The following is a 13,967-nucleotide window of genomic DNA, read 5'->3' on the forward strand; positions in this document are numbered from 1 at the left end:
CTAAGCAAATACAATGTTCCCTAAAAACAGCCTCTAGAATTAATTTGTCTCTATTCATTTGCGAAGAGTGAACATTTTTGAATGCTGTGAAGAGTGTCATAATCAAGTAATAATATTAGCAGCTAATAACTGAACTTTCAAACTGTATTAATCTAAATTTATTTTAATGTGGACATGATCTACTGTAAAAAAAGAAATCTCTCTGTTTTCATACAGAACTGTGAACCTGGTCACACGAAAGAAGAGAGAAGGTGGCAGAAGAAAACAGTCTGTAGGGAGCTTTTGGCCACAGTACGTTGACTAGATGAAAAACCTAAATGTAACAAATAAAATAAAGGGCTGTACTAAGGTAGTGGCACCAGTTAGGGAGCTGATGGGAAGAGGAAAAAATAGGAGGGAAGGAGGCATCACACGAAATTGGAAGTAAGCTGAAAAAAACACCCTCAGAAATACAGTGTTACTCCTGGATGCGAACGCGATCCGCTCCAGAGCCCCATTCACATCCTGAAGCGAACGTAACACGCGACTTCACGCCTGTGTGTGTCGCATTTCGCCGGTTCTGCGCATGCCGTCATTTTGAGCATCTGCGCGTGCGCAAGCGGCGAAACCCGGAAGTAACATGCTCCGTTACTTCCGGGTAGCTGCGGAGCACAACCCGAAAATATTCATCCCAAAGCTACTTCAACCCGAGGTATGACTGTACAAGATATTATTTCTCATTTGGATGGCAGAATAGCTTGGGAATAGCTTGGGAATAGTGAAGTACAGCGCGCGCGCACGCACACACACTCACACACTTATACTGTAATTAATTGAAATGTCAAACATGCTCTGTTATGTACAGTATTTTAAGGCATAAAGTACAAATTTAAATGCCAGTCTTGCAAGCAATTATTTGGAGCCGTAAGCCCTGAACTCCTTGACTGCCTGCCCTTCTTCCTTCAATGACCCTAGCTTTGCCTCCTTGCCTCCTGTTCCAAGTACACTTCTCTACGCCCAAACTCAATGCTCCCACACCCCACATGAATTCTGCTGAATGGGGCTTCCACATTGGACAGGACACCATACTGATTGCAAATATGGCAGGCACGTCCCTTTCTAAGATACGAAGAGCTTCTGGCTCCCAGTCACCATGAGGAAAGTAACCAATCCTCACCATGCACATGTCCAGTGCAAGGGCAGTAAATGGTCTGGATGAATGCAGAGGTTTAATTTCCCTAAATGGACCAGACTGCTCCCTAAAGAGTGCCTGCTAAGTGAGAACAAGACACATTCCCCACACTTAGAGATATAAGCTCCATGACTGGAAGGAAGAAATCCCAAGGCAGGTACCATACTGCTGCCACTGTGAGGCTTTCTGACTCCCTTCAGCATTTTAGCGTGTGGCCCTTTAAGGTAAAGGGACGGTTAAACCACAGAGCCTAGGGCTTGCCGATCAGAAGGTCGGCGGTTCAAATCCCTGCCACGGGGTGAGCTCCCGTTGTTCAGGCTCAGCTCCTGCCAACCTAGCAGTTCGAAAGCACATCAAAGGTACTGCTCCGGCGGGAAGGTAAACGGCGTTTCCGTGCGCTGCTCTGGTTCGCCAGAAGAGGCTTTGTCATGCTGGCCACATGACCCGGAAGCTGTACGCCGGCTCCCTCGGCCAATAAAGTGAGATGAGCGCCGCAACCCCAGAGTCGGCCACGGCTGGACCTAATCGTCAGGGGTCCCTTTACCTTTACGGCAAGGAGGGAGAAAACCGTATGATCAATCATGAAAGCACAACACAACTTGGGGGAAAACACAAGGGCAGCAGCCTGGAGACTGCATGCACACAAATCTATCCGTACATCAAGGATGTAATTTTAAATCTCCCTAGGCCAGGCATGTCCAAAGTCGGTTTTGGGGTCCTAATGCGGCCCCCCGGCTGGTTTTATCCGGCCCCTGTGGCAGTTTAATCCTAAAAAAGCTCAACAACTTTGGTCGGCCCTCACGCCTGTTCACTTCATCAAATCTGGCCCTCTTTGAAAAAAGTTTGGGCACCCCTGCCCTAGGCGATCTGACGAATGCCATTTGTAAGTCCATTAAATACCACAAGAAATTACGGAATTCTTACTTTCTGTGGCCAGCACAGCACTAGCACCATCTGATCTAACAACAGGAAGTAAAAGGCATGAAGGCCTCTGGAAAGTGAAATAACGAAGGATCCTTGTCAAACTATCATGAAAAATATAGAAGTGAGATAAGGGAAGCGCATTTAGCAAACCAAAGGTACTAACTATTCATCTTTTGTGGTTAACAACAGAACTGTATAGGCTAAAAACTATTTAGCACATTTGTGAATCTTAAGCATGTTGTTCTATTAAATGTTTTATTTGACTAGCTACAGAGACCATCAGTTATTGTACTATCTTATGATAAAGAATACAACTGAAGAGTGGCAAGGTATCCACGAATACATCATCTAATCTAGAACTGGCTCAACTAAGCAGGAAAACCACATTATAGATTAAAATTTAACATGTCAAAATCAATAACCAGGCCTTAGTTAAGATCTACCATTTTTAGGTATCAATAAGCATACCTCGTCCAAACTAGTCTACCTGTAAAGAACAAGAGCTGGGATCCTGAATCTACATACCGGCCAAGGGCTCTCCTCAGATGCTGCGTCTTAAGACTAAATTGAGAATATACTTCTCAAAATTTGCCAGACACTCTATTTTCCTCCCTCCAACGGTACCCACCATTTCTTGTTTTCTCTGCACTTTCAATAGAAAATACATCTTCCCTCACTTTGTCTTCTATCTAAATTTGTTCTAGATTAATTTCCATTTTTCTCCAAACCTCTGGCTCTGTATTCAAAGAACAGCCACATAACTGTTGCAAAAGTTACCATATTTTTTTGTGTATAAGATGCTTCCATGTATAAGACGACCCCTATTCTTTTTTTTTTTTTTGAAGCAAAAATTACAAAGTCAGTATTTCTTGAGCTTTCCTGGGGGGGGGGGGGAGATTGCCCTTGAGTTGTTAAGCTTTTCTGCAGAGATCACCCAAAGTTGTTAAGCTTCTTAGAGTGGAGTTGTTTGGCTTTTGTGGGGAATGTCACCGCCAAAACAAAACATTGTCTTGGACCCGGAAAAATGGTCTTGGACCCAGAAAACTTCTGTTTCTTTTAGGCCACAACCTCCTACTGAACCACAATAGGAATATGTGGGCTCATATCCTATAGGTATTTGCAAAGCTGCACTAACAAGTATTAGGATCTGCAGACTGCCTAAAATATGTAGTGCAAGAACCACCTTGTTTCTAAGCCCAAATATTGAAACATGTGCTGTGTTGCTAATCTATATTCAGCTATCTTGTGTCTTCTGGTTCTTGATCTCCTTTTCCATTATTCTTCTCTTTCTCAGTGGCAGGCACTGTGATCTGCCAATCCTAATTTCTTACAATCTTCATCAATAGGGCAGAGACATGGATCAAAGTATGCCAAGGAAGCTTAATCAATAAGCTTAAACAGCTTGTTTTGGCCCCACGACCTGAAAAATCTGAACGATTTGTGAACATGATATACTTTCCCATGCAGTGTTTTGATTTCATTCCTTCTCATAATTCTTGTACACAATAGCTCCCTAAGGCTTTGAAGCAAAATAAACAACTGCTTTCAAAGGCTACTATCCAACGCTATTCATTGGCTCACAGTAAACACAAAATCTGCCATTTTGTATGCACCAGGCTTCCTATAAACACACATTTAATTATATACCGGAGTAGCAACTCTTCCTTACTATCTATGCAATGAGTCTCCAAAGGCACTTTTTACCAGAAGAGCTGCTGCCATCAAGAGATAATGGGTGGAATCCAAACACCTCCACCTGGTTCCTTGGGCAAAGGGACCCAAGGTTGATGACCCCCTGAAAGGGCACCCTCTGAGGGTGACACTGCCACTCTTATGTGCACAATGTGGAAGCACTTTCCCAAATGCATGAAGTTTGAATAAGTGAAAAACTGAACCCAAGACTGGATTAAAGCCCTAAGGCAGGCATGGCCAAACTTGGCCCTCCAGCTGTTTTGGGACTACAACTCCCATCATCCCTAGCTAACAGGACCAGTGGTCAGGGATGATGGGAATTGTAGTCCCAAAACAGCTGGAGGGCCAAGTTTGGCCATGCCTGCCCTAAGGCTTGCAAAATACTTTTAACATGTGAAGTGCAATTGAAACATAATGTTGGAAAGCTCCCAGGCAATGGCCCTGATCTGCAAAACAGCACGTGCACTAGAATTCATTTTTTTGTGCTGCAAGTCATTGCAACTACAGGCATCAGCACTAGCTGTCATATAGACACCTGTAAGAAATCTTGCAGACTGGAAGTGCGAGGGATAGAACTGATTTTCCTCAACTGATTTTGTAGCTCCATGTCAATGGGGCTTTAGGCCTGGTTTTGGCACAGAAACTGCTTTGATCGCCCAGTAGAGGCTTGTCTGGTGTCTCCATTACATATCTTTAGGCACCAGGTGAAAACAACAGAGGGGAGGGGAAAAAATTTATTCATTTTTATTTAAAACATTTAGAAATGGTTATAATATTTTTAAAAATATCTCAATACTGTACAACAGAAAACTGCAAAGAATATAATTAAAACAATATACAACATAAAACCAGCAAAATAGTATTATAAAAGCATATAAGAACACAAACAAGAATTCAGGGAATTTATAGACAAAAATAGGGTCTGATCTTATAGGTCAGGGAAAACTTGGGCAAAACATGTGCCTTTTAGAACTGCACCTTACTGTTTAAAAAAAAATCCTACAACATGCAGAAAATACAAAATCCAGGATGTCATGACCTTTTCAAAACCAGATTCCCTGCAATTAAAAATGTGATGTAAGTGCTGAATAATCTTAATTTTTGGTGCATGATTATATGAGAAAGAATGGTGTGGAAATGCCTAACTGCAAGTTTTACTCACTCCATGCAGCCTTTCCTAGCAAACAGGAATAAAGGGTCTCTTGAGAATTGTAATTACTAACTCAGTAAAGCAACATGAATCCCAAAAGCATAAGTAACACTTTTAGCCATTTACATTAAATCCAACAGATATAGTTAAATAGGTTTTATAAATATTAACACCCTAACCAGTCTTCAAAGTACAGAAGAATGCAACCTCAAGCCTTTACAAAGTTTTATTTTCGAACACAGAAGAGGGGATTGACAGACATGAGATTTCAAATGCAGGTAGAAGAGAAAGAATTAAATTCAAGCTTTCTGGGTTGTATCCAACTGTGTCACACCATTGATGGAAGGCTCTTTGATCAATTAGAGGCGCCTGTGAGCAATAAAGGGGGGGTTCACAAATTCCCTCTTTTCTCCTGCAGGCCCTTGCATCACGTCTCATTGCTGTTCCAAAGGGTCCCCCAACCCTCTGGAACGTATTGGCATGGCAAAGGGAGCTGCAAGAGGGAAGGTGGGATCAGAGAAAATTGCCTGTACCCACCCTGCTTCCCATTCACTGAAGCCTCTGTTGGTTCAAAGAGAATTCTTTCACAACTGATAAGAGGACACAAATGGATCCAATTTTCTGTATACAGCATATATCCTGTTTGCTTGCAAACTATCGGAAAAAAGAAGAAGTAGTCGTATTTGTAGCTGAGAAATGGGGACGGGGTAGAGGTCTAAAAGTCCCTTAACATTATCCAATAAAAGTACATTTTCGACTGCAATCCCATTATCCAGTTCATTACATCCGAATCACACCCAAGCTTTTATGACTTCAGGGCAACATATACCGGGCTCTTTCATTTGATCTTCAGACTGAAAGGGAATGGTGAAATGACTTAGTGGAGATTTCATCCCCATGTTTCCTGAATCGAAGTCCAACACTACCCATTATATCACAGTGGCCAAAACCAGTGAAATAAAAGGTGCTATGAACAAAACTGACCTTTTCTCCCTAAAACAATTTACTTCTTTCCTAATCTTTATCATCAGTCTACAGTTGATTTTATCTTCCTAAATTTTACATTTCTTCAACCTTCTATTTTAATTTGGGGAGCAAGCGCCAAACAAACACAGAAACACAAAGTGCAAAGGGAATTGTCAGCCTAAACAACACTCCACCACGGTATCAAAGCCTTTGGGGTGGGGAAAGCACATTCATTCATCCAGGGTCTCGCATGAGCGAGCGAGAAGCATGAATGAGCCATATAAAAGCATGCTTCCTGCCCAAACAGTCAGCCAAATGGGGCAGACATAACAGCAGTTCAGTTTTGTTCAGCATAATATGATCAGTCCAGATACTGTTGCAATAATTTAAAGTGAGAGACTTTTCACCACTTTGGGGAACAATATGGGACCTTACCATTCAAAGTCTGACCCCGTTTTTTTAAGAGAAAAACTGTTAAAAGAAATACATTCTCACAAAACTCTACATACGCAATGTACACAAACTTAGATTAAGACTAAATATCTTTCCTGAGCACCTGTAAAATACACTTTTCTTTTTCAGTGCACAGAGATTTCTATTCATGTGCTTACTGTCACCTTCCTCTCTGTTGTATTTGAAACTTAAGAAAAGCAACACACCTCTTTCCCAAATGGGACAAAACCTAGGAACTGAAACTGAAGTTGACCTAGTTTTGTCACGCAACGGCTGAGGCAAATGTAGGTCAGTAGAACATCAAGTAAGCTACAAGGTAGAATACCAGGTTATCACTCAGCACCTCCCAACTTTACTCACACACACCTCGAAACCAAGGATAAAAACTACTACCTGCTTTGGATTTAATTCCTGTATTTCTTTGCTGTTTACAGCACTTTACTATTTTAAAATATTTATTTAGCACTAAGGTGTGTGCAAAGCCATGAAACTAATATAATTGCTGCCCAGAAGGCATATGATCTAATACTGAAACAGGACCAAAAAGGAGACTGGACAAACTTCAGTTGGAAGAGGCTGGAGAGTATTAGCTGGTAGAGAAAAACTATGGTGGCTTCAAAAAGTCTTTATGAAAATAAAAAAGTACTTCTGGTGCTGAAAATCACTCGTGCCTTTTACTGTTTTCATCACTCAGGAATCTTTCACCATTTCTGTTAATGCAAACTAGCCAGATCATAACTTACTATCTTCCCTGCATTAAATAGATTCCTTTCAGCAGTTGCAGATAAAGCCACTCCTTCCCACCTACCTAGCCTGGTAAAAACCAATCTGGATTCTGAGGAACTCTCACATAGATGTTTCTAATGCGCCCCATTGCCATTTAGGCTGGATCCAGAGACATCAAAGAAGCAATTCAGTTAAACATGTTGTTAACTCATATAGGGAAATCTGGTAGGGAAAGACGGGGTTCCACAGCACCATGTGGTGTCACAGTGTTATATCGCATACAACGCATATAAAACACTTTTATTTTACCAATCTAGCCGAGTCCTTAGTACATTGTCCAACTTCTGCTCAGCGGAAACGGCTGAAATCAGATTCACCAGTGACTTCTCTCTCTTTTTCTTTTTAAAAGTATTGCTGAGCAGCAGTGTGCATGACCTTTTGAACAGGAAAAACAAAATCCACCTGCATTTCCAAGCAGCTTCAATTGTGGCAGAAGAAACTGGAACTGATGCAACTGACAAGTGACAAGGTTTTCCAACCATACATCAATAAAAGTTTTTAAAGTGCAAGTGGGTAAATGGTGGTTGGGCTAAAAATGTGCTTGAGATAGAACTTGTCTATTCATTACAGGTAATGCCTGCAATTGTATATCCATCTTCCAGTATGGCCAAAAACCATTTTTTTAAAAAAGCTACGCATTTAAAATTGCATCTCTGTCTTTCACATAGGCACATTACAGCATGGGAAATAAATGAAATAAATATATAGTCCAGATCAAAGAGTGTGAAAACAGCACTGCAATTAGCTTCAGATGTGAAGTACCACCCAAACTGATCACCTTAAGCTATGCCCTATGACAAGGGCAGGCGGACCACTGATTTGTTTTGGAGGGGGAGGAAAGTTTCTTCGCAAGACTGCCTTATATTTAAGGGCTAAGAGCTCAGAGACAACACAGACATAGTAACAAATCTAGTACAGAGATTAATAGCCATCAAGACTTGCAACAGGACTGTAGAATGCTATAAAACGAAAAAATAGGCACACACTTTTTATTTATCTAAATATCTGTAGCCTGCCCTTCAGTGTCCAAGCCTTCACAAGGCAGCTCATGTTATAGCAAGGCAATATAGATTTAATTTAGAAATTCCCACTAAAACTGAAAACTAAAGAAGTAACTGAACTAAAAACACCCCAAAGAATTGACATAGCCATAGCAAGTTAGTACAGTCATGCCCCGTGTTGCGTTAGGGTCATGTTGCGTCTTTTCAGCTTGCGAACACGGCAAACCCAGAATAGTATATTTCCGGGTTTCGCCCCGCGCACACACACAGAAGCATTCTGCGCACTTCGCACATGCGCAGAAGTGCTCTATCACACTCCACGCTTGCACAGAAGCGCCACTCTAGTTGCGGACTTTTCAGGGTGTGAACGGCACCCCGGAACGGATCGTGTCTGCAACTAGAGGTACCACTGTATGTGGAAGAAGGTGCATCTCTGCCAGCAGGCAGCAGCTTCACCATTGAGTGGGCAATGTCCACTGCAAAGGAACGGCCCTCAAACAGTGTGTTTAGGGAGGCAGAGACAGATCAATGATGGCTTGGGATGCAAAGCTCCTTTGTACTTCCAAGAGGCCCCAGGGTTAGGCTAATCAATTCCCCCCTCCTTATTACAATGGAGGCAAATTCTTACAAAATGGAAGTGTGGTTGATATGCCCCTCCTGACTCCCCACTGGACTGGACTGGACTGTTACATAACAAAAGAATAAAACCTAGTATTCTACCCCCAGCAAAATATGAGTTTAAGAGGTAGTTAATCTAAGATGTTCCACTGTGCCAGAGACAGTTGGTTCTGACAGAATGAACACCAGAACTGAGAGTTTTCTTAGTGCTACATTCAAGTGCTAGCACTTTTTAAAAAATTAAAAAACAACAGCTAAAGCCACAGAAACAGCGCCACGGGGACTGCCTGGTAGTGGAGGAATGTAACAACAACAAATAAGGGAAGGGCAAGGAGGAAACTGGTTGCTTCCAGATTAACAGAGTTTATAACTTCTATGTATTGATGTAATATTTTATAGTTGTTTATCCCAATGTCTACCATAACTTCCTGAAGACATTTTGCTGCTCAATTTGCAGTCAAGACAATTCTTGTGGCTAACCCTGGATCCTTGCATTTTGAGGTAACAGCTCTCCCCAACTCACTTTCACCACACCATTCAATTTTATAAGCACCTACCACATCCTCAAAAGCAAATTTATCACCTTTTAAGTTTTTCTCCATTATAAATGGATTATCATTTTAACCTGCCTTTCTTAAACATAATTTTCCCAATTATATGATATACTGTTGGAGGTAAAGCAATGTCAACGAAATGCAGGTACATGTAGCCAAATTGTACCTACGATTCTAATAATCTACAACTAAGATGGCAATTTCTTGCTTTTTATCTGTTCTTAAATTCTTTATATTACGTTTGCTTTCTTCATTATCACGCTGCTCAAAGTTGACATTTTCACACTGCTCAGTTGACATTTTCAAATGACTGCAAAGTATTTATCAAATAGTTAAAGTCAATTAAGATATCTGTGTGTGCACTTGGGGGTGAATGTGTAGGAATAATGGTTCCAAATGCCATTTATTTATGATCAGCACTGAATTTTATTTTGCTTTCTCTTGCCCAATTTCGAAAGATCCTTAGGGGAATAATCTTCTTTGAATTTTACTATTCTGAATAGCTGGCCATCTTCACAATTTACTCCACTCTGCAGATTTGTGTTTTAAAAACACACAGAAAAGGTCTCAAAACACTTCCATGTTACACCACAGAGAATGACACCATAGAAACTCTGGTTCTGTAGTCTTCTCTCAGTCAAATGACACTTTCATTGTTATGTACAGAGCATCATGTACAAAGATCAATTTATTTAATACACAAATATGACAGAAGCTCACAGATAAGAGTGATGATGAGAGCTAAGGCTTAGGTACATAGCTAAGCAATTATAATAAAAAGATAATCATTTACAAAGAAGGAGAATGATAATAGAAGGTTGCTTTTCATGCATACAATCTCACATTGCTAAGCAGTCCTGTATTGTCATCCATAGCATCCCAAACTCTGAAGCATGCTTGCAATAGACTCCGACCATATAACACAGCCATACATATTTCAAGGGCAGGCTCATGCATTTTCAGGTAATGATCAAGGGTGGATTTATCATGTGTAGTCCAACACATATCAGATTCAATAATGATATTATAATAATAATAACAACAAATTTATTATTTATACCCCGCCCATCTGGCTGGGTTTCCTCAGCCACTCTGGGAGGCTTACAGCATATCTAAAAACATAATAAAAACTTCAAGCATTCAAAACCTCGCGGAACAGGACTGCCTTCAGATGTCTTCTAAAAGTTGTGTAATTCTTTATCTCCTTGACATATGAAGGGAGGGTGTTCCACAGGAAGGGTGCCCCTATGGAGAAAGCCCTCTGCCTGGTTCCCTGTAACTGCCTGGTATGCATTAATTCAATTTCTGAGGTTTGCTGAATTTATAGTAGTCAGGAAATTAACATAAAAGGAAAGCCTCCCATACACCAACAGAAGAAGTCTTCAAAGATTTGGCCATCCTATGGATAAATGTTCTAGTGGTCAACCCCAAAATGGATATTTAGATTACTATTTCCTTTGTAATGACTGAAAATAGATATTTCCCCCCTTGATATGTAACAAGTTTATTATCTGATGTTTAACACAGCTAGAAGGTGTCAGTTCAAAGTATACCATCAGTTGTTTACTCCTTTGCCACTATTTTCTATACATAGTGCACATTTTGCATAAGGTGTACTTTTCAGTGAAGGCTACCAATGCTACAAAGCAGACTCAAACATTACCTTGTACACTTACTTTCAAGAGATAGGGTTGTATTATATTTATACCATATCAAGATACCAAATAATGGATTATATTTACATTTCTCTAACACATAACTGCTGATATGCACTTTTGCAATGGAATCATAGAGTTAGAAGGAACAACGAGGGTCATCTAGTCCAACCCCCTGCAGTGCAGAAATCTATTTACCCAATGTGGGGCTCAAACCCATGGCCCCGAGATTAAAAGTCTCATGGTCTACTATCTGAGCTATCCCAGTGATGTTAAGAATGACAAGGGGACAGCTTTCTGTCTGCTTTAACATTTCTATAAACTTACTGAAGAGAGCCATCTGAAGAGAGAATATACAGAAGGAAATCTATTTTATTTACATAGAATATGATAACTAAATGAAATACAGTGGTACCTCGGTTTAAGAACAGCCCTTTTTACAAACGATTCGGTTTACAAACTCCACAAAACCGGAAGTAGTGTCCCGGTTTGCGAACTTTACCTTGGTCTAAGAACGGAAGCCGAATGGTGGAAGGGCACCGGCAGCGGGAGGCCTCATTAGGGAAAGCGCACCTTGGTTTAAGAACGGTTTTGGTTTAAGAATGGACTTCCAGAATGGATTAAGTTTGTAAACCGAGATACCACTGTATAAGGGTCAATAGCTGTACAGTGGTACCTTGGTTTACATAAGTCTTGGTTTGCTTACGTTTTGGATTACAAACACGTCAAACCCGGAAGTGCGTGTCCCGGTTTACAACCTTTTTTTGGATTACAACCCTTTTTTTTTATTATGAACAAATTTTTTTCCGAGGCCCCATTAGTGAAAGTGCGCCTTGGGTTACCACCTGTTTTGGTTTACAAACAGACCTCCAGAACGGATTATGGTTGTAAACCAAGGTACCACTGTATTTTAAAGTTTTTAGTTCTGCCACTATCCAGGGAGGTCATATAATATAGGGTGTTTGAGATATGGGTCCTAAGGCATGACACTGGTGGAAGCATCCACAAAAAACACCAATTGTCTGGTTGTTGTTGTTTTTAGTAAAGTCTCATATCAACAATCTAGGTACAAATAAGCTAGAGAGAAAGTAAACAAATGTTAGCGTTTTGTTGTGCTCTGGTTAACAATTTAGACTGGAAACCTATTTGATTTCTTTATCTCACTATACTGTATGACTCATGGAAGAAGGAGGGCTGTATCCTTAAATTCCCAGGAAAGCCTCCATACAACATACCCAATCACCTTGTCAAATCCAGTATGTCACATACAATTTGCATCCAACATAGAGAATTACGATTTACATTATGATCAACATTCCACTATTCTCTGTGGGCATAGAGGATTCATGTTTCAGAAGACTTGGGGCAACTCATATTTATGATATTTATTAGGGTCAACAGAAAAAAACACCTAAAAACACTAGTTATTCTCCTTGTGCATTTTGAGGTACAGGGGTTGGGGAGGCAGAGACAGAGAGAGAGAACAGGGCTGCCTCAAATCTCAAAGCACAAATATAAGTCCCATCCACCTGCTGCATGGCCTGTGGCCTAACTTATGTGAAAGTTATTTCTCATACTTGGGAAAGACCAATTAAGCCCACATAGTGAAATCCCAGAGCGAGAAGTGCACAAAGGTACTGGTGGGTAAGCCACTGAGTTTGGCCACTAGAGACAATTTAAAATGATCCCAGTGGCCCAAATAAATTACTAATCACTTGCCATACTTAGTTCAGCTATGTCCACAAACGAAGCCCTCAAAAATTAAGAAACGCCACTAACATATGCTATTCTTTAGCAATACCTATACAAAACTAAATGTACCATTGTGAAGAGAATCAGAGCTAGTGATCTTGCTATTTACACATGTTCTCAAGCTCCATAATTAAAAAGAAATAAATTCATTCATTTGAAAGAAACTCAAGCCATTTAAGTGGGTTCCATGCTAGCACTATTGTAAGAATTTGAACACTGGCACAAGAGAGTCCCTGATTTCTTCCATCTAAAAATCTCTTCTCTCTGAACATTACAAAAACTTTCTCAGGAAGATTTGCTGTATACATGGAGGATTCAATACAGTCGAGAAAGGAATTAAACTGATGTATCATTGTATTTGCTTGGCAGATTTATTTGTTTATTTTGTATTTTCACACCACCCTTCATCAGTTATTCCAATGATTTTACTGTGGAAACTCACAAACAAAAACAGGCAGCATGCAAGCCTTATTTGCATCGCAACTGGAGGCAACAGGTAGAACAAAATGCGTACTACTTTCAAATTAGGAGTTTTATCATGCAGAGCCCTCTTAAGGAGGGCTCCTACAAAAAACTGAAGAGGATCATACAGAAAACATTCAGAAGGCTATAATATTTAAATTGAACCCAGCGAGATTTTAACAATGACCACAGCATAAGCATAACACATTTACAACAAGAAAGAAGAAAGGCACCTGGAGACATCTGACACTGGGCATGCTCTGCAGGCATCTCAGTGCGCACATGCTCTCTACCAGGTTGGAGCAGCCTAGCCACAAAGACCTTGGCACAGAACACTGCAGGATGACAAAAAGGAAGGAAGAGAAGAAGCAGTTAGATGCCACAAGTTACTGAACGCAGGTAACTTATTAGTATGTTAAAGTGGATAACCAAAGGCAAGCAACCAAAAACATCTAATCCCATTCCAAACTGCTTAGCCAGATCATCAATCAAGGGCTGAATCCACCAAACACTACAATTAACCTACGCTATCTGAAGCATAAATTGGGTTGAATTCACACCAAGGGATTGTCCACATTTGAGCATGAATTAGTTGTTAATCTACTATCTCTCCATTCACATTAGGCTAGTGTGGTCCACACATGCCTATATTTGAATCTGTGCATGGGAAACAACTAATAGGCATTCCCTTTTGGATGTGTCCCTACCGTCTAATTTGTTGATTCTTTTATGCCAGGGATGTCCAACAAGTCAATCACGATCTACTGGTAGATCCCCAGGAGG

At 40.6% G+C, this 13,967-nt stretch overlaps 1 protein-coding gene across 5 annotated transcripts in view; it reads right to left on the reverse strand.

Annotated features, from left to right (window-relative positions):
- Nucleotides 1-13,967, reverse strand: part of FBXW11 (F-box and WD repeat domain containing 11) — a 94,586-nt gene that overhangs the window by 43,405 nt on the left and 37,214 nt on the right. For 2 of the 5 annotated variants that reach the window (XM_083730400.1, XM_083730401.1), the window contains one exon: nucleotides 13,418-13,519. The exons of the other annotated variants lie outside the window; for them this stretch is intronic. In XM_083730400.1, the coding sequence (XP_083586526.1) occupies nucleotides 13,418-13,519 (102 nt within the window). The remainder of the gene's footprint in view (nucleotides 1-13,417; nucleotides 13,520-13,967) is intronic. 5 annotated transcript variants of the gene reach the window in all.

The sequence above is a fragment of the Podarcis gaigeae genome (genome assembly GCF_964106915.1).
Source record: "Podarcis gaigeae genome assembly, chromosome: 3".
Classification (NCBI taxonomy): Eukaryota; Metazoa; Chordata; class Lepidosauria; order Squamata; family Lacertidae; genus Podarcis; species Podarcis gaigeae.